General features: G+C 35.3%; 5 protein-coding genes across 5 annotated transcripts; all 5 read left to right on the top strand.

Annotated features, from left to right (window-relative positions):
* Positions 1-2,860: 2,860 nt before the first annotated feature.
* LOC131628134 (uncharacterized) lies at positions 2,861-6,107 on the top strand. Its single transcript, XM_058899007.1, has 4 exons — positions 2,861-2,868; positions 3,280-3,673; positions 4,248-4,301; positions 4,417-6,107. The coding sequence occupies exons 1-4, from the start codon at positions 2,861-2,863 to the stop codon at positions 5,062-5,064; spliced, it is 1,104 nt and encodes a 367-aa protein (XP_058754990.1). The 3' UTR covers positions 5,065-6,107.
* A 5,490-nt stretch (positions 6,108-11,597) lies between these two features.
* LOC131628133 (F-box/kelch-repeat protein At3g06240-like) lies at positions 11,598-12,614 on the top strand. Its single transcript, XM_058899006.1, has one exon. It carries the CDS (start codon positions 11,598-11,600, stop codon positions 12,612-12,614), a length of 1,017 nt encoding a protein of 338 aa, XP_058754989.1.
* Positions 12,615-13,673: 1,059 nt separating this feature from the next.
* LOC131628132 (uncharacterized) lies at positions 13,674-14,348 on the top strand. The gene has a single exon (XM_058899005.1). The coding sequence runs from the start codon at positions 13,674-13,676 to the stop codon at positions 14,346-14,348; it is 675 nt and encodes a 224-aa protein (XP_058754988.1).
* Positions 14,349-16,515: 2,167 nt separating this feature from the next.
* On the top strand, positions 16,516-17,025 carry LOC131628131 (uncharacterized). Its single transcript, XM_058899003.1, has one exon. It carries the CDS (start codon positions 16,516-16,518, stop codon positions 17,023-17,025), a length of 510 nt encoding a protein of 169 aa, XP_058754986.1.
* Positions 17,026-19,887: 2,862 nt separating this feature from the next.
* Positions 19,888-20,997, top strand: LOC131628130 (F-box/kelch-repeat protein At3g23880-like). Its single transcript, XM_058899002.1, has one exon. The coding sequence runs from the start codon at positions 19,888-19,890 to the stop codon at positions 20,995-20,997; it is 1,110 nt and encodes a 369-aa protein (XP_058754985.1).
* Positions 20,998-24,789: the final 3,792 nt, after the last annotated feature.

Here is a 24,789-nt window from a genome sequence, read left to right as displayed (position 1 = left end):
CCCCTTTTTGAAATATTTTTTAATTAAAAATAGACATACTAACCATATTAATTGTTCAGGATCACGGCTATGACTGACCCATCGTCGATAAGTTAAAATAGTTTAATATTTATTTTAACTTTTTTAAGAGTAAAACCGTAGATAAGTTAAAATAGTTTAATATTTATTTTAACTTTTTTAAGAGTAATACAATTAAATGGCCATGATGCATGCATGCCAATTAAACTAAAAATAAATAAAAGTTGTGATTATAAAAAAAAACAATAAAATCAATAGATTGTTCAATTGGTTGAATTTGATTAAAATTGTAATTAAATAAATTAAATATAATTTTATTATTAAAAAATGAAGGATTATTAATGCCAAATTTTCTTTTAAATAGGAAAATTATTTTAAATTATGGCTTGTTTCTAAAAATATATATATATATATTTTTATGCAACTTTCAAAGACTTTTTATTTACTATACTCTTTAACTCTAGTTCATTTGATTGAAAGAATTAAATAATGATGTACAACTACTAAATATTATTTTATTTTTTTATTTTAAATCATGATATGAAACCACAAACGTTATTTTTTTGAATTATTTTTTTTCTATTTATATATTGTATTACAATATTTAATCCAATTCATTTGATTAAATTTTTAAAAAAAATGATTAAAATTAAATACAGAAAACCAAATAAAATATTACTACGTTGCTATGAAATACTCTTCTAATTGAATAAATCACATATAGTAATAGAAATACTCCTATATCAGGCCGTTATTTTATATAAAAATTAAACTTAACCCTAAACCCTAAAAATGACTTATATATAGGGAGCTTCTATGGTGCAGTCATCAAATTGACTTCAGTGGTGAAGTCACTGCAATTGACCAATAGAATTAAAGCCCTAACAACTCTAATTAATTTTAAGTTAAACTAAGCCACATCAGCTCTATGGTAAAATAACTTTACTGTGGGACCTATTTTAAAAAAAAAACTTTTGATTATTGCATATAAGTCCCCATTCATTTAATAATATCTTACCAATTAAAATTAACTTTTATTAGATGATAATTTATTTTAAACACAAATTATATTTTTTCTTCAAATTCGTTCTTCTTGTTCTTTCTTCCAACTTTCCAATTCTTTCTCCCAACTTCCCAATCGAAGAAATCAATTCAAAACCCTAAATCCCTAAATTCCTCCACTGCGATGTCGCTCTCCTACTCCAACTTCTTCTTCGATGATGATCTCCTATACAACGAGGAACCTCCAGCATCTTATCCGGAGATTTGTCGGCGGAAAGCTTCTCTAACGTCGATTTGTCTCCGCCGTCGGAGGAAGAGTTATGCACTTTCTATTAACTTTACGTTATTCTATAATCAATACTCTTGTTAAAGCTTACATTTTGAAAATTGTTCTTAGGTAAATCGGGTGTTCTTGAACATGACAAAGGTTGAGTTGAATAATATGCATAGACGTGTACTGATGTTTTCCTAAACTTATGGCATGGCCTTTGCAACATGTAGTTTGTGTATTGTTCAAGTGTTTGCATTTTTTATGAGTACTAGTTAATTCTTAACATGTAACTTTGTTTTGTTTTTTTTTTTTCAGCAAGCAGCAAGATTCATTTTAATAAAACCCAGCATTTGCAGTGCTTATTGTACTGCGCAAGAGGAGATATCCAGCTGCCTGAACTAAAGTTCTTTTGAAGACAATATAATAAAGTTGGTTATGTATCAGCTGCAGTCAGTCATTGGAATGGTGCCTCTATTTTCATTTTATCATGAAGGGTGACCACCAAGTTATGGGCATCATCCAGGAGTTTTCAAACATCAAGGTGTCCTGCCATGTCATTGCATTCCTTAATAATCTTGTCCATGCTACTATACTTCTCAGGAATTCATTTCCTTCTCTATAACACTGAGGCCGCTATTACAAAAAGTAACAAGTCGTCTGTTAGCGAAGCACGCTGCCTAATTCTGTTCCAAGCAGATTTCCCGATACCAGATCTGATGGCTGCTTGATCTGCCCACATTACTTCCCAAAGGCAAAGAGTTTGTTCAAATGTCAACTCCCTTCTAAACAATACCACCACCATCCTATACACAAAAAAGCAATTGCTTTTATGTGTGTTTATTTTCTGTTTGTAATTTTGATCTAATTTCATTCAACTCATGTATGTTGTTTTTAGATTATACACACGGAAGCCTATATTGGTCAGCCGAAAGTGAAATCCGCAGCTGCTGCTTGACGCTCGTATGTTACTCTATTTTATCTTACCTATAATTCATGTTGATTTTAGATCAAATCTCTATACAACTTTGTATCACTATTGATGGAACATGGAACTAAGTTTTTATAAATATTTAGGATCAACTCATCTACTGAAATCGTAGAACATGAAGAAGCTTTGAAGAATTCCAATCCTTTGGAAATTTTCAGCAAGTATGTTTTCTTTCTATAATAAGCCGATCTTTCTTTTTTCTTGAGGCATGTTTTTTTCCATGCTTAGTTTTTTTCATTTCCTTTTGAATATTACCACTGAATCCGCGTGGCGTGATATATTTTTTATCTTGAATTTGCTAGATACGATATAATAGTAGATGCAATAGATAATGCTCCCACACGGTATTTGATTAGTGACTGGTGCGTGGTACTAGGAAAGGTGCATCTTAAAGTAGACCGGTCATTTCCCTCCAAATTTGTTTTCCTATAAATCATATTTCCTATCTTGAATATGCACAAGTACAACATAAGTTACTTCTATTGAAGAGGAGAGGAGAAGTCAGGCCCGGGCAGTCTTGGGGGAGTTCAGCTCAAGAACTATGGTGTGCTAGCAAAGGATATAAAGCCTTCAGCTCAAAAATGAAAAGGTATATTTATGGAACTTTTTTAAGCCTTTACTTATTTATTTTGTGGTTGATATTTATGATTAAAAATCAATGGTTAGAATCTGTTATCTAAATGTGGATTTAGTTTTTGATGATTTATTTATATATTTTGGCTTGCCCCTTTATATTATGGGATTAGAACTACATTTAAACAGAGTGAGTTTTTTTCATCCTACCCTTTGGAGACTTGCGATTCTTTCCTCACACACTAACTTATGCTAGACCTTTGTTCCTTTATTTCCTCGTATGATTAGCCAAGTTTGTCTTGATCTTATAGTTACGATCAGGTGTCGAATACAAAATTCTGTTTGTTGACTAATTTAGTTGAAAGTATTTCTAAACCCCGTGTTACTGTAAATTTTTCATGGTTGTCTTATTTCCTTCAATCTGTAGATATTCTGGAAGCCTTGCTGCAATGAGTATGGTTGGTCATGTCCTGGGACTGGGTGACCGACATTTAGACAACATTCTGATTGATTTTTGTGGTGGGGATATTGTACATATTGATTACAATGTGTGTTTTGACAAAGGACAGAGACTAAAAATTCCAGAGATTGTTCCTTTCCGTCTTACCCAAATGATTGAAGCAGCTTTATGGCTGACTGGAATAGAGGGTAGCTTCAGAGAAAACTGCGAGGCAGTTATTGGCATTCTAAAAAAGAACAAAGACATACTTTTGATGTTACTAGAAGTGTTTGTCTGGGATCCACTTGTGGAGTGGACACGGGGTGATTTTCATGATGAAGCTGCAATTGGTGGCGAAGAAAGGAAAGGCATGGAGTTGGCTGTTAGCTTAAGTCTATTTGCTTCTCGAGTGCAAGAAATTCGTGTTCCCTTGCAGATACTTCTGAACTAAAAAATATTTATATGCCTTCTACTTAAAGATGTCTGTATGTGGCATGACATAGTTAGATGAGCTGCTTTCAGTGTGTTTGAAAAGTAAGGTTTTATTTGGTGTGACCATGCGGTAGCATTTATATGCCTATGAGAATAAGACTATAGCACAGAGCGAGTGAAGCAAACACAAAAGCAAATGTGTACATAATTGAAATACAGTATATTTGAGTGCTAAAGACAAATAGGTGCATCCACGTGCATGTTTGTGATTCATTAGTTAATGTAGGTTATCCGTGTATGAGATGGTTTTTTAGAATTTGCATGATGTGTTTACCATAAATATGCATGTATTTTCATATTTGAATTCTTTGTTTGTAGTAGTAACCTTCAATTAGTGAATCCTGGGTGGGATAATTGTTGTAATTCAACCTATCTAGGTGTTTATATATTTTCTTTATTTCTTATACTTTCATGATATATAAAACATTATTAATAGCTTTTTTTTCTTTCCATAATATGAGCAGGAACACCATGATCAGTTACTGACTAGCCTGCCAGCTGTTGAATCTATACTTGAGGTAATGATTAAATAAATACCCTGAATTTTGGCTTCATTTAGATCACAACTTTGGTTAGATTTTTCTCAGATCAATTATTTCTTTATTTGAATTGACTTTGAGAACTATGTACCAGAGGTTTGCTGAAGCTCTAAACCAATACGAGATTGCATCTTCCATATACTCTCGAGCTGACCAAGAGAGGTCGAGCCTTACATTACACGAGACATCTGCTAAGTCAATTGTTGGTGAAGCAACCCATAATTCAGAGAAAATCCGGGCTTCATTTGAAATCCAGGCTCGGGAATTCGCTCAAGCTAAGACTATGGTTGCTGAGAAAGCTCAGGAGACAATGACCTGGGCTGAGCAACATGGAAGGATTCTTGATGCTTTACGATGCAACTTAATCCCAGAAATAAATTCTTATGTTAAGCTGAGTAACATGGAAGTTGCCTTATCTCTTACGTCTGCAGTTACTTTAGCGGGCGTTCCACTAACTATTGTTCCTGAGCCAACACAAGCACAATGTCATGATATAGATAGGGAAGTTTCTCAATTCATAGCTGAGTTGGATGATGGACTTACTTCAGCAATAAATTCTCTACAAGCATACTCCTTGGCGCTGCAAAGAATCTTACCATTAAATTACCTTTCAACCAGTGCGGTGCATGGCTGGGCCCAAGTTCTTGAATTATCTGTCAATGCCCTGTCATCTGATATTCTCTCTCTTGCCAGAAGGCAGGCTTCTGAACTTGTTGCAAAATTTCATTCTTCATGTAGATAACACTGATTCTATCAAATGCAGTCATGATGATCTTTGTTTTAGAGTAGAGAAGTATGCTATGGAAATAGAAAAATTGGAAAAAGAGTGTACTGAAATAGAAAGTTCTATTTGCTTAGAATCAGAATCAATAACTAAGGATCATCTTTTGTCAGCTTTCATGAAATTCATGCAGTCCATTGATCTTTTGAAAAGGGAAGGTGGAATGTCTTCTCTTCAATCTAGATACCATGGGAAAAACAGTACTAGACTCTTAGGTGAGCTAGAGGAGGAGAGGGAGAAAGTACTAACAATTCTAAATATTGCTCTAAGTTCATTTTATAATGACGTTAAACATAGAATACTCAATATATATAGTGATTTGTCTGGAGGAAGAAATCTATAGAAACTGCATTGGAACAGGTTGTGGAGGTTGAAATGGAGAGAGCATCACTGTTTGAACTTGAACAGAATTATTTTGTTAAGGTTGGTCTTATTACTGAGCAGCAACTGGCTCTTGAAGAAGCTGCAGTTAAAAGCAGAGATCATCTTTCATGGGAAGAGGCAGAGGAACTTGCATCTCAAGAAGAAGCTTGTAGAGCACAACTAGACGAACTTCATCAAACATGGAGTCAGAGGGATGCAAGGACTTCTTCACTTAAAAAGAGAGAAGCTGATATTAAAAATTCTCTGGTTTCGTTGAATAGTCAATTTCAATCTCTAGTTGGTGTGGAAGAAGAAAGCGAACTACATATATATTTTGAGAAGTAAAGATATTTTAAGTGAATGTTAAACTATTATATTGATTAATCGTAACTGTCATATTTTGAATTGTGTTTGACTTCTTAGTCATTAATGTTAAACTATTAAAAATTACAATGTACCAGTGCTACACATTACTACATTACAGTATAGTGTTTTCTCCTTTCTATCCAAGTTAGTTTGTCTCATAAACAAAGTCCAAATTAGTTAAAGTCTACTCTAGTCCCTAAAAAAATTGAAGTAATGATGGTATTTACATATAGTTTGTAATTTTAACCAACCCAAATTATCTACCTAGTGGAAACTTCTACCAATCACAAATTGGCCATCACAAAATAATCTTACCATAAAACCATGTGTTTGAACAAAACTCTTTACTTTAATCATCTAAATTTCCACTGCCATAGTTTTGGTTTGAATTGCTTGTATTATCATGTGAATTTCTTTATTGGCATTGCCATGAGCTAAGCTACATGACATTTAATTGATTCATTAGTTTTTGGTTCACACATATCTTTTGCCACAATTGACCATCTTCTATACACTATCTTTCATGGTTCACACATAGTTGACCTTCATCTATGCATCTATGACATAGTTCACACATAGTTGAACTTCATCTATGCATCTCTGACATAGTCCACACATAGTTGACCATCATCTACTGACTATCTTCCACGGTTCACTCATAGTTGACCATCATCAATGCATCTCTGACATGGTTCACCATCATCTACAGACTATTTTCCATGGTTCACACATTGCTAACCATCATCAATGCATTTCTAACATGGTTCACACATAGTTGGATGTCATCAGTTGACTATCTGACATGGCTCACACATAGTCGGATGTCATCAGTTAACTGTCTGACATGGTTCACACATAGTTGACCATCATCAATGCATCCCTAAAATGGTTCACATAAATTCAGACATCATCAGTTGACTGTCTAACATGGTTCACTCATTGTCGAACATCATCAGTGCATCCCTGACATGGTTCACACATAGTTGACCATCATCAATGCATTTCTCACATGGTTCACACATAGTTGACCATCATCAATGCATCTCCAACATGGTTCACCATCATCTACTGACAATTTTCCATGGTTCACACATAGTTGACCATCATCAATGCATTTCTGACATGGTTCACACATAGTTGGCCATCATCAATGCATCTCTGACATGGTTCACACATAGATCACCATCTTCTGTTCATCTGTAACATGGTTCACACATAGTTGAAAATCATCAGTTAACTCTCTGACATGGTTCACACATAGATCACCATCTTCTATTCATCTGTAACATGGTTCACACATATTTAACTATCATTTGTTGGATGTGTGACATTGTTCACGCATAGTTAACCATCATTTAACCATTTGTAACATGGTTCACACACAGTTAACCATCTCATATCCATCTCTAACATGGTCACACATGGTCCACCATCATCAATTAACTCTCTGACATGGTTCACACATGGTCGACCATCTCATATCCATCTATAACATGGTTCACACATAGTCGGACATCATCAGTTGACTTCGTGACATGGTTCACACATAGTCGAACATCATTAGTGCATCCCTGGCATAGTTCACACATAATCGACCATCATCAGTCCATCCTTGATATGGCTCACACATAGTCGGACATCATCAGTTGACTCCCTGACATGGTTCACACATAGTTGACCATCTCCTTTCCATCTGTAACATGGTTCACACATAGTCGACCATCACCTATCCATCCCTAACATGGTTCACACATAGTGGGTCATCATCAGTTGACTCCCTGACATTGCTCACATATAGTCGAACATCACCGGTGCATCCCTAACATGGTTCACATATAGCCGACCATCATCAGTTGACTCCCTTACATGGTTCACACATAAGTGACCATCTCCTTTCCATCTGTAACATGGTTCACACATAGTCGACCATCTTTTATCCATACCTAACATGGTTCACACATAGTGGGTCATCATCAGTTGACTCCCTAACATTGCTCACATATAGTCGAACATCACCAGTGCATCCCTGACATGGTTCACATATAGTCGACCATCATCAGTTGACTCCCTTACATGGTTCACACATAGGTGACCATATCCTTTCCATCTGTAACATGGTTCACACATAGTCGACCATCTTTTATCCATCCCTGACATGGTTCACACATAGTGGGTCATCATCAGTTGACTCCCTAACATTGCTCACATATAGTCAAACATCACTAGTGCATCCCTGACATGGTTCACATATAGTCGACCATCATCAGTTGACTCCCTTACATGGTTCACACATAGGTGACCATCTCCTATCCATCTATAACATGGTCACACATAGTCGACCATCTCCTATCCATCTATAACATGGTTTTCACATAGTCAAACATCATCAATTAACTCCTTGAAATGGTTCATAAATAGTCGACCATCATCATTTGACTCCCTGATATGGTTCACACATAGTTGGACATCATCAATTGACTCCTTGACATGGTTCACACATAAGCGACCATCATCAATTGACTTTCTAACATGGTTCACACATATTTGACCATCATCAGTTGACTCCTTGAAATGGTTCACACATAGTTGACCATCATTGTTTGACTCCCTGACATGGTTCACACATAGTTGGCCATCATCAGTTGACTCCCTCACATGGTTCACACGTAGTTGACCATCTCCTATCCATCTGTAACATAGTTCGCACATAGTCAAAAATCATCAGTGCATCTCTGACATAGTTCACACATAGTCAAACATCACCAATTGACTCATTGACATGATTCACACATAGTCGGACATCATCGGCGCATCCCTGATATGGTTCACACATAGTCGAACATCAACAATGCATCCCTGATATGGTTCACACATAGTTGAACATCATCAGTAGACTCCCCGACATTATTCACGCATAGTTGACCATCTCCTATCCATTAGTAACATGATTCACACATGGTTGACCATCATCTATGCATCTCTGACATCATTTGTTGACTCCGTGACATGGTTCATACATGGCCGACCATCATCAATTGACTCCCTGACCATCTAATATTCATTTGTAACATGGTTCACACGTAGTCAATCATCTCCTGTCCATCTATAGCATGGTTCACACATAGTTGGACATCATCAGTTGACCCCCTGACATGGTTCACAGATAGTTGACCATCTCCTATCCATTAGTAACATGATTCACACATGGTTGACCATCATCTATGCATCCCTGACATCATTTGTTGACTCCGTGACATGGTTCATACATGGCCGACCATCATCAATTGACTCCCTGACCATCTAATATTCATTTGTAACATGGTTCACACATAGTCGATCATCTCCTGTCCATCTATAGCATGGTTCACACATAGTTGGACATCATCAGTTGACTCCCTGACATGGTTCACACATAGTAGGACATTATTAGTGCATCCCTGACATGGTTCACATATAGCCAAACATCATGTGTTGACTCTTTGGCATGGTTCACACATGGTCGACCATCATCTGTTAACTATCTTCCATGGTTCACACATAGTTGATCATTATATACGTATCTTAGACATAGTTCACACATGATTGACCATCCTCTATTGACTATATTCCATGGTTCACACATGATTGACCATCTGTAGCAACCTACCCTAAAAATAAAGACTTAGAGTCGCCACCTATTTTGAAGGGCGAATAGGAAACCCTACGCAGTTTAGAGATCGGGGTAAGTTATTATAATCAGGTTGAGGGAAGGTGTTAGGCACCCTTAACCATTTCCTAAGGTTTGATCATTATAGTTAATGGATTAAATAATGTATTGCTGGTTGCTCTGATCGATAGATTCGATCGTCGCGCGCAGCAAATAAAATGTATTTTAAAGTCTGTATATAATTTTTATTATTTTATCTCTCGTCGTTGCGACTAATAGATTTAGTCGGGTCGAGGAGAGAATTAAGCCAGAATTAGTTAAATTAACAAAAATAAATTAATTCGATTAAATTTATTTCTCGCCAATGCGACTAATAGGTTTAGTCGGATCGAGGAGAAAATTGTATTAATCAAGAATCAATTAGATAGGAATTAGTGTTTTTGGGCAGTAGGATTGGGCAAACCTTTAATGCGTTGATGGCCATTCTAGGGTTTTTGTTATTTAATAGTTAAAACTAATTAAATAGATTAAATCAAATATTCGAAATAATCGGAAAAAATCCTAAATCCTAATCATTAACCTAATCCTAATTTTATCACTTAAATCCTAAATTAAATTTATAAAAGAAAACCTTAAATTCAATTCTAAAATAAAAAATTGAAAATACAAAATAAAACAAATTTATAAAACTAATAAAAGAATAATAATAAAAAACCTGGATAGAAATCCTGTGTGGTACTCCCTTGATGATCCATGGTGAACCTTCAGCATTGATGCGTTGGATCCTTGCTTGGTACGGATCTGATGATAGAGAACCAAGGTACATCGTGGACGCATGAAGGCTCATTGCACTGAATCTGTAAACAACATCCTTTAAGAAAAAAAAGGCAAAGAAAAACTGCAGTAGGCTGCTATCGAACCCACGCCCCTGCACTTTATGATCTTATAGCTCTCCCATTACCGCTACGCCGTCGTTGCTTCGCTGTAAGTAAACGAAAATTATACACTATATATGAAACGAAAGCGCTTAAAAATTTGAAACAAAAAAGCTTGCGCCGGTACTGTTCCTCCATTGTTCTCCCCATTCTTTTCCCGGACCTGCAGATTTCATACTCATATAACACAGCAAATAAATATTAAAAAATCACATGGTTCAATTGGAAATTATATTCTGAACACAATAATGTCTTCTTTTTTGTCCAATTTTACTTATTTTGAGGAATACCAATTTGAAGCTTTGATAACCCAACAATGGTGAAAAGCCAAACTCCATCTTCTTCTTCCTCAAGACCACCACCATGGCCAAACTCATATTTTCTCCATTCCTCGTCAAATTGAAAAATGTAAAATACCAAATTGCTCAGAATTTCATCACGATTCCAACCATGTAACTTATTAAAGCTATCAACCAAAGATAAATACGAATTTCCAAAAAGTACCAAATAAACCCTAACTGAACAATTCAATCAATCTATGAACACAGTTGATTTTAATCGAAATTGACGACCCAGTTAGATTTACCAATATAATATCTACATCTTCCTACAAAAAATTTATGCTAATGATGCTTATATGATGACAGTGTCGATGTCAACGGCGGAGAACCACCGCAGGAAAATTCTCCGAACCAATTCTAATTTCTCACGTTAGTTTTTTTTTTTATATTTATGTTTATATTGATTTTTTATTTTGAGTAGATTTTGATTTGGTGAAGTGGAGATTGAAGTGAAATTGTTGAAATCAAAGGGTATCCGAAATTATATTCTTACGACTATGAAAAGATGAAGTGGGGAAGATGAATCATAATTTATTTTATTCTTTTATAAACATAAAAAATTAAAAACAATATTAATATGTTAGAGACTAATAAACATTAAAATTTAAAAACAATATTAATATGTTAGGGACTAAGTTGCAATATACAAACTATAAAATTACCACAGTAAGTGACAATAAGGGTCATTTAATGCTTCAGTCCTATGTGGCACTATTAGGGCTTAGGGCTTAATTCTGATTGGTCAGGCAGTGACTTCACTAAAGTCAAATTGACAACTGCACCATAGAATTTCTCTTATATATAACGTACTTGATATTACTTTGATTTGCTGGTGCTGGCAAGATGGCGAAGAAGAAGAGAGTGAAAAGAGTGAAGAGAGTGAATGCCAATCTTCCTCAGGAACTGGTTGAGGATATCCTATTGAGGTTGCCGGTAAAGACTCTATTATGTTGCAGGTGCGTCTGTAAATCATGGCTTTCTCTCATCTCTGATAACAATTTCGCTACTTCACACTTTCAACTTGCCTCCACACATAGGCGTGTCTTCATAAGCCGTTATGCTCTTAAATCCCTTCCCCTAGATGGTGATGCATTGCTTCACGATGAGTCTGCATATGCTTCATCAAGCCTTGATTTTGTTAGCTCCCCACGATGTTCTGTTGGAATTATGGGTTTGTGTAGAGGGTTTCTGTTTTTGCACGGTATAGACTTCTACCTTTGGAATCCATCCACCGGTGCCCACAAACATATACTCGCCTCTCCTATAGCAAATGTTAATGATAGTTACGAATTGCTGTCTGGTTTTGCATATGACCAGTCCACTGATGACTACTTGATAGTTTCGTTGTTCTGCAAATGTGATGGGGCAATTAAATTGATGATTTTCTCATTGAGAGCTAATAAGTGGAAACCAATGGAGGTTGCTTCTCATTTGCCTGATATAACTACTGCCGTATGGGATAGTGACCCTAAATCCGGGTTGTCCTTGAATGGTTCTATTCATTGGATTCTTTATAATAAAGAGACCTTTAAGAATGTTATTATTGCCTTTGACATAAAGGAAATGGCAATGTTGGAGATACCTCTGCCAGATGATTTTATTAGTATTAGTAATAATTTACATATACGTTATAATTTGTTGGAAGTTGGAGGACTTATCGGTGCATGGATGAATGACCAGAAGACAGTGAAGATATATGTGATGCAAGAATATGGAGTGCACTCATCTTGGACAAAGATTATTCAATTTTCTGTTGATCTTTTCTTACACAGTTCTTTATACATATTATGCTTAACAAAATGTGGTGATATAGTTGGAAGAGATTATGAAGTCGAATTGGTGAAGTTTAATGACAAATGAAAGAAATTAGAGACTTTGGTTTCAGACAGATACCTATGGGTGTTGTATACAGAGTCTTTGTTTTCCCTCCCCAGCTCCGGTCAAACATAGGAAGATCACTATTGATTATAGAAATGAAGAATGTATCATGAAGCATGAGAATTTCGTCATTATATTTTAACTTTTATAGAATTTTTTATGTTATTGCAATGTCATCATTAGCATTTGTTTCCTTCCATTATTTTACTGTTTATTAATTTGCTTGATGTCTATTTTTAAGTTCAGAAAATTGGTTGACAGTGATTTTTTAAGCTCAGAAAATCACAAGCTAAAAGTGATTTGCTCAATTTATGAATTTGTTTGGCTTGCACAATAGATCTTCGTTTTCTAAAATTAATTCTAGCAGAATCTTGAACTGGCAGCTACTACAAAGCATTATAAATCAATATATATCTATCTTAGTTGAATGCTTATATAATTGTATATTGAACCTTTGTATAATATGTGGATTCCTTTTTGTAACTCTTGCATCTAAGCGAAACCAATATACTGTAGGTGTTAAGGCAAAGAGAATCACACATCTGTTTTCGCATGCCTAACAACTTAGTGGGTTACAAAATCGTTTTTTGAAGATTAAGAATTACTTTCTAGTTATTTGGCGAGAAACAATTTGGCTGATTTGGTTTTTGACATGGACTTTGTGTTAACAAAAATTAATCAACTTATTGTTTAAGATGGAGTTCAAAAATTAAATAACTTATTGTTTTGTTTGAGATTGAGAAATTTGAAATCATTTTTGTTTCTTTGCTTGTTTGTGTTGATACTATAACTCCTAGATTGTACAAACCTTGTACCAATTTGACCAGTAGTTATTAATCTATTAGGTTGATTGAAAAAATCGTTTTTTCATTGCTTTTATTATGATAATAAATAATATAATTACTTTTTGAAAACAATATCTCTGAATATCGCGTTATTTCTATATTGATTGATGGGACAAAGCGGGAGATACTGTCTTCGTCGAATTAGGAAGTTAAATGGTCACTGGGATGATTACGTTACGTGCATGTTTATGAGTCCATGGAACTAGTAAAATATCTCACAAATACTTTTCTGTATGGTTTTGGATATGTCTATTCAACTGATGATTACTTCTTAGTTTTGGGGTCTCGCGCTTCCTATTATTGGGTATCTAGGTCGATTGAATTGGAGATTTTCTCACTGAGAGCTAATAAGTGGAAACGAATTGAGCTTGCTTCTAATTTGCCTTATACAATAACTAAATATGGACATGATCCTAGAGACGGGTTGCTCTTAGATAAGGCTATTCACTGGATAGTTTATAATCATGAGACCTCAAAGGATGTTATTAATACCTTTGGTTTAAAGGAAATGGCAATCACAGAGATAGCTTTGCCTGATGATTTTCGTTTTCATGCTACACATTATCCTAAGAACTATGGTTTGGTGGTACATGACAGACTTATCCGTGCATCTTGGATTAAAACTCATGAATTTTCTATTGATCTTTTTATGCACTATTCTTTATCCATAGTGTGCCTTTCAAATTGTGGTGATATAATCGCAACAGATGGTAGAGGTGGATTGATGAAGTTTAATGATAAGGGACAACTGTTAGAATATCACTGCTGTCGTAAGGGCATGGACTCAAAAAGATCTCAAATGGCTCTGTATACAGAGTCTATGTTTTCGCTCCTTGTGGCTACTAAACAGACTTTTAAAGATGACTTGTGATTACAAACAAGAAGTATGTTATAGTCAGAATAGTGAAACTGCAACAAGATAAAACATAACTTTGTCATCTTTAACTTATGTGATCATTATATTTTATCTTTTGCTGATTTTTATATGTTATTCTAGTGTCAACATTAGCCATTTGTTTCCTTCCATTATTTTTCAGGGTTTTAAGACTTGATATAGAATTTATTTCGTTGCTTGTATGAGATGACAAATATTTTTAAGCTTTGAAAATCAGTTGACAATGGACACTAGTTATGCGAATTGGACGCTTTACGCTTGGTAATGCATCTGATGTTTTGTTTAATCTATTCATAAATAAATATAGTAATGCATCTCATTCATTTGAATTTGGGGGTATTTTGCTGCATTTTGGTGTTGATTACGCTTTTTCTTTGTTGTTTAGATATAGTGATTCAACATGGGTGATTTTTTTTTCTTGTATTGAACAAATGTGTATGTTCTAGTTCAGTATGCTTGTAGGGGCGGGTGCCTCTTTGTATTGGTATTGGTTCAGTATGCTTGTAGTGATAAAAAAACAAGAAGAATATGATTGTGATATATTTTACATATACCATTTTCTTATATTTATATTGTTTTATGAACTCTAGGCATGATGAAACATGAAAAGTGATAGGCAGAATAGTGAAAGTAACATCCTCCTTATTCAAAGGTAAAGTAACATCCTCCCACTTTAACCAATGATTCTTCTATCTTTGACACCTCCCCATAAAAATTTACTTTGAATACTAGTAAACCTCTTCACCACCTTTCTCGGTATTTTGTAGAAAGACATGGTGAAAATAATCAAGAGACTAAGCACAGACTTTAAAAGGGTAATACTATCATTCAAGGTTCACAAAGGTTTAAGACAAGAGGATCCGTTGTCTCCTTTCCTCTTTGTGATAGCCATGGAAGGTTTGACTGCCTTAGTGAAGAGTTCGGTAGCATTAGGGAATTTTAAGCCATTCTTGCTTGGGGAAAATGATAGTGTGGACATCCTCCAATTTGCGGATGACACCATTCTTTTAGGCGAAGCTTCTTGTGACAACATTTGGAATATGAAGGTAATTTTGAGAGGTTTTGAATTGGTTTCCGGTTTGAGGATCAATTTTGCCAAAAGCAATATTTTTGGAGTTAATGTTGGAGAATGGTTCATAAATGCCGCATTGTCTTTTCTATCTTGCAAGAAAGGGGCGATTCCTTTCAAATTCCTTGGCCTTATTGTGGGGGACAATCCTAGAAGGAAGAAAGTTTGGTTGGAAGTGGTGAACAACATTAGGAGGCGATTATCTTCGTGGAAGGGTAGAAATATCTCAATGGGAGGAAGAGTTACGCTCATAAACTCGGTATTGAATTCTATCCCTATTTTCACTCTATCTTTCTTTAAGATTCCCGGAAAGATTGCAAAAGAAATTAGGAAAATTCAAAGTGAGTTCTTATGGAGCGGTAGACTTGATAAAAGGTGCATCCATTGGGTCAAATGGGAGGTGGTGTGCAAGCCGAAGGCGAAAGGGGGTTTGGGGATTAGAGATGTCAAAGAAATGAATAACGCTCTTCTCTTGAAATGGAAGTGGAGAATTCTTCATGATGATGATGCCATATGGAATAGATTTATCAAGATGAGGTATGTTTGTCCTAAAGTTAGGATTCAAGATAAAGGAGGAGTTATGCATAGAAGCGACGATTCATTTTGGTGGAGAGATATGTGCAACATTGATGTGTTGGATGAATTTATCGACAATGGTTTTTCCGGTTGCTTCAAATGTGTGTGCAAGAATGGTAAGGATATTCTTTTTTGGCATAATAGGTGGTTGGGAGAACAATCTCTTTGTTTAGAATACCCGGATTTGTATGATTTATCAACAAAGAAGTTTTGTACGGTGGAGGAGATTTTTGATTGGAATTGTGGAGCTACTAGGTGGAATTTGGAACGCCTTTTCTCGGCCGATTCTCCTCACGGCGTCTCGGATTCTGCCGCGGCAGCAGCCGGACTAGGCTGCGTGACTGCCTCCACGCGTACAGCCCCAGCGAGACAGCCTCCGACACTTTTTTGTGGTCCTTACACGATAACAACGAGTTCACCGTTGCGAGCATTTCTTCCGTGATTGATAACACTAAGCCTTGTGCTTGGGATTATCAAGTGATTAATTCGTTGAAGGTTATGTGGGATCTTAATCTTCCTCCCAAGATTAAGATTTTTACTTGGCGTTTTTTCATTGATCGGCTTCCTACTAGAGATTATTTATTGAAAAGAGGTGTAGCTAGTGTATCTTGTCCGAATTGTGTGATGTGTGGCTCCTCTCTTGAATCTTCTTCCCATATTTTCTTTCTTTGCCAAGAGGTGAAAGCGGTTTGGAATCATGTCTTCATGTGGCTCGGCATTGCGGAGGAGATTAATGCGGAGGATTTCCTTAGGTTCGAAGTCATCCAAGATAAGGTGATAGGTAGCAAACGTAGAATCGCTATCAATTTTGTTTGGGTAGCTACTCTTTGGTGTATTTGGCTTATGAGGAATGCCATGATTTTTAGGGGGGAGGTTTTTAGTTTTGAGGTGGTGTGTACTAATATTGTGTTTCCCTCTTGGAGATGGTTAGGCTGTGGATATACGAAGTTCAAACCAAACTACTACGAATGGTTTAAACTTCCTTTATCCGACAATCGGTTACCATAGTGCCTCGTCCTTTTGTAAGGGTTGCACCCCTAGTGCGAGCTTTTCAATCAATTGCTTATTAAAAAAAAAACTATCACCCACGTTTAAAAAACGGTTCGTCCACTCATCCAAACGTTTCTTCAACTTTAACAAGAAATTGATGAAGTCTTCTTTAATGAAATGCCAACACTTCTTAATAAAAAGGAATGTGTAATCATCCGGCCCCAGGCTCTTCTCGCCACCACACTCCCAAACCGCCTCCTTAATTTCACTTTTAAGAAAAGGTTTCTCAAGCCCCATCGCCATTCCTAACCAACCATAAAGTCCAAGTAGTAGCAAGCCAAATGACATCAACCTTACTCTATTTAACCTTTTGAATACGAAAGAACAAATGCCAATCGATAATATTCGGCAAACACTCATCCTCCAATCTATCCACTTTACCTACTAAAAGAGCAATTTTGCTCCAAATATTTTCCACCACACAACAACCAAAAATAGTATGGTTCCTATTCTCTACATCAAATCCACAAAAAGTGCACTTTAAATTAACTAAGGGAATAGAAATACCTCCATACACCAAAAGATCATTTGTAGGCATTCTATCAAGAAGAAGTCTCCAACCAAAAGCCTTAATTTTGAAAGCAACATCTGATTTCCACACAAGCCGAAAAGCATCATCGAACTTGTTAGGAGGTCCGAAAGGATTGTGAGCTTTATAGTAAAACTTGTAACAAGAATCCACCAAAAATTCCAACCTGCAATTATAAGCCCAATAGACCGAATCTTTTTCATCCAACGATACACAAAAACCCTCCATCCTTTCCCTCAACGAAATAAATCCACCCATAAGGCCAAAATCTTCCGAAATAGCCACGGAAAGCCCTAAATCAATTCAACCCCAACTCCCTTCTAACCACCCTCCCATATCCGCAACCGGTACCCCCTTTTAATCTAGATGCCTTGTACAAATCCGGAAAAGTATCCTTTAAGATAATTCCCTCAAACCAATTTGCTTCCCAAAACGGTGTATTAGAGCCATTATGAATAACAAAGCTACAACAAGCAACAATAGGGTCATAAAGGGAACAATTACCAATTTTTAAAATATCTCTCCACCAAGAAGAATAAAAAGAAGAAACTTTTGAGCCACGACCTCCAAGGAATATATGAGAAGATAAATCACCATATCGAGAATTCAACCTATTATACCAAAGCGAATCATTCCCTTGAAGAATTCTCCACCTTCACTTGTTAAGAAGGGCTAAATTAAATAAAGAAATATTTTTAATTAATCCCTAATCCCCATTTCTCCATAGGTAAATTCATCCTCTTCCAACTTACCTAATGAATCTTCCTCTTATCTTCCATCCCCCCTCCCCCCACAAGAAATTACTTTGAATCCTATTGAACTCTTTCACCACCTTCAACACTATCTTGTAAAAACACATAGTGAAAATAGTTAAAGAAGTAAGAATAGACTTCAAAAGTGTAATTCTTACTCTCAAATTTAAAAAGTGATTTTTCCACCCCCCAGCCGGTTGTTCATCTTAGTCAAAAGAGTACTCCAAGTTGATTCCTTCCTAGGATCAAAGCTAGTAGGGATACTGAGAAAATAAAAGTTGCTCTCCTCCACTTTACAAGAGAGAAAGAAAGAAGCGGCTTCCAAAAAAGAACACTTAGAATTAATACCAATCAACTTGCTTTGATGATAATTAATTTCAAGACACCCTTAACACCGTTTTAGTCGCCCAAATATGTTTAAGAAAGGCTATCCAATTGGTTTCTTTTTAATAAGTAATGAAATTAATAGGAGCAAAAGGGATGCTCCACCCCGAAAGAAAAACAAACGGAAAGCTCCTACATTTCAAAACACGAGAGCGGTAGAATATTCCAACAATAAAAATTACAATGATTTACCCTCTTGTAAAAAAAGCAAAGCCAACTCCAAGAGGTAAAAACTATCTCCGTCATACACTCGGTGAAACTAAAAGACTCATCTTTGAAAATCACTGCATTACGTTTGAGCCATAAACTTCAAACCGTAGCAAGCCAAACTACTACCCCATGGTCCTCTTTGTCAAGCAATTCAAATTTACACAATTGTGAAAGAAAACCACAAACTCCTCTAAAGACAAATCCGAACCAACTCCAACCATATAAACTATCTCCGTATCCAATTGGTATTGTCTACGAAAACAAATACAAATAGTTTTTGGGACAATATGCAAACCAAAATCAATTGTATTAAAATATACCTTAACAAAAATTAAATCAAAGTTGTGATTAAAATAAACAATTAAATTAATTGGTTATTCAATTGGTTGAATTCGATTAAAATTACAATTAAATAAATTTAATATTATTATAAAACTTTGAAGCTATTTAAATGCCAAATAATTTATTTTATAATTTATTATAATAGAAAATTATTTTAAATTCTTGCATGTTTCTAAAAATAATACTTTTATTTTTTTATACAATTTTAAAAATATTTTTATTTACTACACTCTTTAACTGTACTTCATTTGAATGAAAGAATTAAATCATGATGTACTGCTAAAAATTTATTTATTTTTTATTTTAAATCACGATGTGCAACTACAAACGTTATTTTTTTCAAGTATTTTTTTCTAATTACTATTACACTCTTTAATCCAATTCATTTGATTTAAAATTAAAAAAAAATTGATTTTAAATAAATAAACCAAATAAATTATTAGTACGTTGCTAGGAAATACTTTTCTAGTTCAATAAATCAGAAATAGAAATACTCCTATATCAAGCCGTTATTTAAAAATAAAATAAAAAACGAACTAAGCACTTAACCCTAAAAATGCACTATATATAATGTACTCATGTTACTTTGATTTGCTCGGCAAGATGGCGAAGAAGAAGAGTGTGAAGAGAGTAAAGAGAGTAAATGTGAATATGCCTCAGGAGGAACTGGTTGAGGATATCCTATTGAGGTTGCCGGTTAAGACTCTATTATGTTGCAGGTGCGTCTGTAAATCATGGCTTTCTCTCATCTCTGATAACAATTTTGCTACTTCACACTTTCAACTTACCTCCACACATAGGCGTATCTTCATAAACCGGTCTGCTCGTAAATCCCTACCCGTAGATGGTGATGCATGGCTTCACGATGATTCTGCATATGCTTCATCAAACCTTGATTTTATCCGTTACCAAAGTTATGTTGGAATTATGGGCTCGTGCAGAGGGTTTCTGTTTTTGCATGGTGACATAGACTTCTACCTTTGGAATCCATCCACCGGTGCCCACAAACAAATACCGGCCTCTCCTATAACACATGATAATGATGGTTACGAACTTCTGTCTGGTTTTGCATATGATCAGTCCACTGATGATTACTTGATAGTTTCGTTGTTCTGCAAATGTGATGGGGCAATTAAATTGATGATTTTCTCATTGAGAGCTAATAAGTGGAAACCAATGGAGGTTGCTTCTCATTTGCCTGATATAACTACTGCCGTATGGGATTGTGTCCCTAAATCCGGGTTGTCCTTGAATGGTTCTATTCATTGGATTGTTTATAATGAAGAGACCTTTAAGAATGTTATTATTGCCTTTGATATAAAGGAAATTGCAATGTTGGAGATACCTCTGCCAGATGATTTTATTAGTATTTGTAGTAATTTTTCTATACATTATGATTTGATCGAAGTTGGAGGGCTTATCGGCGCATGGATGCATGACCTGAATACAGTGAAGATATATGTCATGCAAGAATACGGAGTGCACTCATCTTGGACTAAGATTATTCAATTTTCTGCTGATCCTGTTTTGCACAAAGATTTATACATAGCATGCTTAACAAAGTGTGGTGATATAGTTGGAAGAAATTATAAAGATCGATTGGTGAAGTTTAATGACAAAGGGAAGAAATTAGAGACTTTGCGTTCAAACAAATACCAATGGGTGGTGTATACAGAGTCTTTGTTTTCACTCCCCAGCTCCGGTCGAACATAGGAAGATGACTATTGATTATAGACATGAAGAATGTCTCAAGCATGAGAATTTCGTCATTATATTTTAACTTTTATAGAATTCTATATGTTATTGCTATGTCAACAATAGCATTTGTTTCCTTCCATTATTTTACTGTTTTGCTTGATGTGTATTTTTAAGTTCAGAAAATCAGTTGACAATGAGTTTTTAGGCTCAGAAAATCACAAGCTAAAAGTTTTTTTTTTTTCAATATATGAATTTGTTTGGTTTGTACAATAGACCTTTGTTTTCTAAAATTAATTCTAGCCGAATCTTGAACTGGCAGCTACCAAAGCATTTTGCTGTTGTTTTTGTTTTTGTCTTTAGATTTCTTGGTTACAGTCTTTTACTTTACAGATTAAGGAGTAAAAAAACATACTCAGTCATTTTTTGTCTTTATGGAACCAATTATAAACTGATATATACTGATTAAGAAGTTAAAAAATAGTCAATTATCTTTTGGGATACACTTTTATTCATATAATGAAAAAGAACCACAACCACAAAGCATTATAAATCAATAATCAATAATGTATTTATAATCTCTACAAAAACAACACCGAAACTATGGACCACTTTGTTTTGACTTTTTTTAAAAATCATTTTTATAGTGTTACCAAATTTTGTGAAATTTTTTTTTTACAAAGAAACTTTTTATAAAAGCTTCAAATGAAAATTTTGTTTGAATAGTTATTCTTAAAATGTGATTTAAGGTATTTCATCTATTTATGGAAAAAAAATTGGATATCAAAATTTCAAAAAATCACTTAATTTTGAAGCTATTTCAAATAGATTTTCATAAAAATCATTTTTGAAATACAACTTTTTGAAAAAATTATGATTTTGACTAAGTTTTGGTATTCAATTATGTATGTTTATGTTATAAGATGTTAAAATTATTGTTTCATTTTAGAAAAAACGAATATAAAAAAACTTGTAATATTTTGAAAAACAGTTTTAGAAAATCTATTTTCAAAAATATAAAGAAAAAATTCATTTTTTTAAAGTTGAAACAAATTGGCCCTATAACTATTGATTGATGGGATAACGCGGGAGATACCAATAACACTAAAAATTTATAATAGGCAAATCCATTAATAGGGAGCATAAGAGATACTCCACCCGAAGAGACTACAAAAACTTACCCTCTAAAGCAAAGGAGAGGATTAGAATTCCGAAAGGAAAAATTACAAACAACCGAAATGTTACAATAAGAGGACATCCAATACCAAGACCTCAAAACAATAGCGGTCTTGCAATCAAGAAAGTTGAATTCGGCATTGTTAAAAATAACCTCGTTCTGATTCAGCCACAAACACCACACAGTGGCGAGTCAAACAATCGCCACAATTATTCTAACGTACTTGTTACCCACTTTGGACCCGTTATGAAAGAAATTTTTTAGCTCCACCATAGACAAAGTCATCTCACATCCCAACCAAGTAAAGATACTCCTCCACACTCCATCCGCAATGACGCAACCGTCGAACAAATGCGACACTGACTCGTCCTCCACGCTGCACATCACACACAACCTGTACAATATAACCCCCTCCTGCTTAGCAAATCCTTGGTTGGTAGTATGTACATGATGAATCTCCACCCAAATAAATCGATATTTGACGGAACTTTCAACTCCCATAAATGATTCAATGCTATCACAATGTCACTATCCACTGAAACAGGTTGCTCCTTACTGATAGAGTGGTGACAGGAACTAGCAGAATAGCTACCATCTTCACTTAAATTCCATGCAAAACTATCTTCGGCGAGCCAATTGAGAACTGCGTCGTTATAAAAGATTTAAACTTCTCCCAAACTTCATCGATCAACACTTCACTGTTAACAACCAAACCATCGTAATTTTAAGACCAAGAACCTTCCTCCCACACGTGTGCATCAGCGATGCTGATACCAGTATCAGTTGCGCAATTGTAAACCTCAAGGAATGGGTCTTTGAGGGACTGATTGCTGAGCCACCTCGCATGCCCTATAGCAGTGGTGCTACCATTATCGACAATACATCTCACAACCCCAGCAAAACCAGAATCAGCTGACAATAAATCCTTATCGCTAGTGATTAGGTCCCGCCACCAAATTGAGTCTTTATGAGTTAACATTGTTGCGTCACCTACGGGCTCCTTAACCTTAACAATGTCATATCTTGTACTAAGGATTTTCGCCCAAGGCTTATCGGATTCGTTCAAAATCCGTCATTTTAACTTATTCAACAAATCCAAGTTCAAAACTCCTATGTCTTTTACACCCAGTCCTCCTAAATCTCGGGACTTGCAAACGGTTTTCCAGCTAACTCAATGAATGAATCTTGTATTCTCCTTCCAGTTCCATAAGAAGTTACCTTGTATTTGACATTCCGATGCAAGACTTTTTTAGGTGCTCTATAGAAAAATAACGAGTACACCAAAATAGCATTCAACACAGAATTTATTATCATAACTCTTCCCGCATAGGATAACTTTATCCCCTTCAAAGAATCCAATTTATATTTAACTTGGTTAATCAAGTATCACCACATCGAAATTTTCCTAGGATTTCCCCTCACTTTGACTCCAAGAAACTTGAAAGGAAACACATCTATATCGCACGCCAAAAAGTTCGGCGCCACTTCCATCAACCAATCTCCCACATGAACTCCATATAACTTACTTTTATGAAAATTTATTTTCAATCTGGACATCATCTCAAATCCTCTAAGAATGGCCTTTGTACTCCACAAGTTTTCGCAATTTCCATCCGCCACGAGTATGGTGTCATCCGCAAATTCTAATATACTAACTTCCTCATTCAAGTTGAAATGAAAGCCATGAAGGTCTCTAATCTCAACCGCTTTATTCGTTAGACTCGTCAATGCCTCCATAACCACGACGAAGACGAACAAGAGAGGGGAAAGGGGATCCCCTTGACGCAATCCCCTCTCAACCTTAAAATATTTAGTAGTACTTCCATTGACGATTACGGACATAGAGCTACTAAACACACTAGCTTCCATCCACCTTCTCCATTTCTCTCCGAAACCCATATTTTAGAGTAAAAAATGTAGAAAATCCCAGCTTACGCAATCGTAAGCTTTTTCAAAATCCACTTTCAATAACATACAACTTCTTTTGCCTCTTCTAGCCATGTCCAAGATTTCATTGACCAAAAGAACACCATCCGCGATATTTCTTCCCGAAACAACCGTGAATTGATTCTCCGACACCAAACTACCTATCACCTTCTATAATCTCGCCGCCAAAACTTAAGATAATATTTATGCAAGCTCTCTACAAGGCATATTGGCCTATACTCTAACAGAGACTGCGGGTTTGATAACACTAATAATATAATGTTTATATATGTAGAAAGTCATATCATAAAGTCTGTATCAACAGTAAACACTAACAACACAAAATAATAAATAAAAAAAGAGATTTCTAATAATCCAAGACATCCTAATAACAATAACCATATGAAAGATTTTATGTATTAATTAGTTTATTAGTGAGTCAACTGGCATAAAATCTATCTTTATGTGTTATATCATTTTTTTAAATCTTGATATTCGACCTTGCGACCGACTAATTCAAGGAGACCAATTTTTTTATTTATGTTGATAAGCGACTTTGTATTAAACAACACAAGGGGTGCTAATCCAATTAAAAAAAACCAATACATAAGAGACGGATCCAAAGAACCTCCTAACAACCATCAAAACAAACAATTACACCCCTACCAGATCCCACGGTTTCGCAAACCAAGCGTCTATGTCAGCTT

This window comes from Vicia villosa, unplaced genomic scaffold (genome assembly GCF_029867415.1).
Source record: "Vicia villosa cultivar HV-30 ecotype Madison, WI unplaced genomic scaffold, Vvil1.0 ctg.000423F_1_1_1, whole genome shotgun sequence".
Taxonomy (NCBI): domain Eukaryota; kingdom Viridiplantae; phylum Streptophyta; class Magnoliopsida; order Fabales; family Fabaceae; genus Vicia; species Vicia villosa.
The sequence above is the reverse complement of the archived record's forward strand: the minus strand, read 5'-3'. Positions and strand labels throughout refer to the sequence as shown.

Coding starts and splice junctions, on each gene's coding strand:
- LOC131628134 (XM_058899007.1), top strand. Junction 3,674..4,247: donor GGAAAGGCATGGAGTTGGCT/GTTAGCTTAAGT, acceptor TAATATGAGCAG/GAACACCATGATCAGTTACT. Junction 4,302..4,416: donor CTGTTGAATCTATACTTGAG/GTAATGATTAAA, acceptor ACTATGTACCAG/AGGTTTGCTGAAGCTCTAAA.
- LOC131628133 (XM_058899006.1), top strand. CDS start 11,598: ATGGCGAAGAAGAAGAGAGTGAAAAGAGTGAAGAGAGTGAATGCCAAT.
- LOC131628130 (XM_058899002.1), top strand. CDS start 19,888: ATGGCGAAGAAGAAGAGTGTGAAGAGAGTAAAGAGAGTAAATGTGAAT.
- LOC131628131 (XM_058899003.1), top strand. CDS start 16,516: ATGTGGGATCTTAATCTTCCTCCCAAGATTAAGATTTTTACTTGGCGT.
- LOC131628132 (XM_058899005.1), top strand. CDS start 13,674: ATGGAACTAGTAAAATATCTCACAAATACTTTTCTGTATGGTTTTGGA.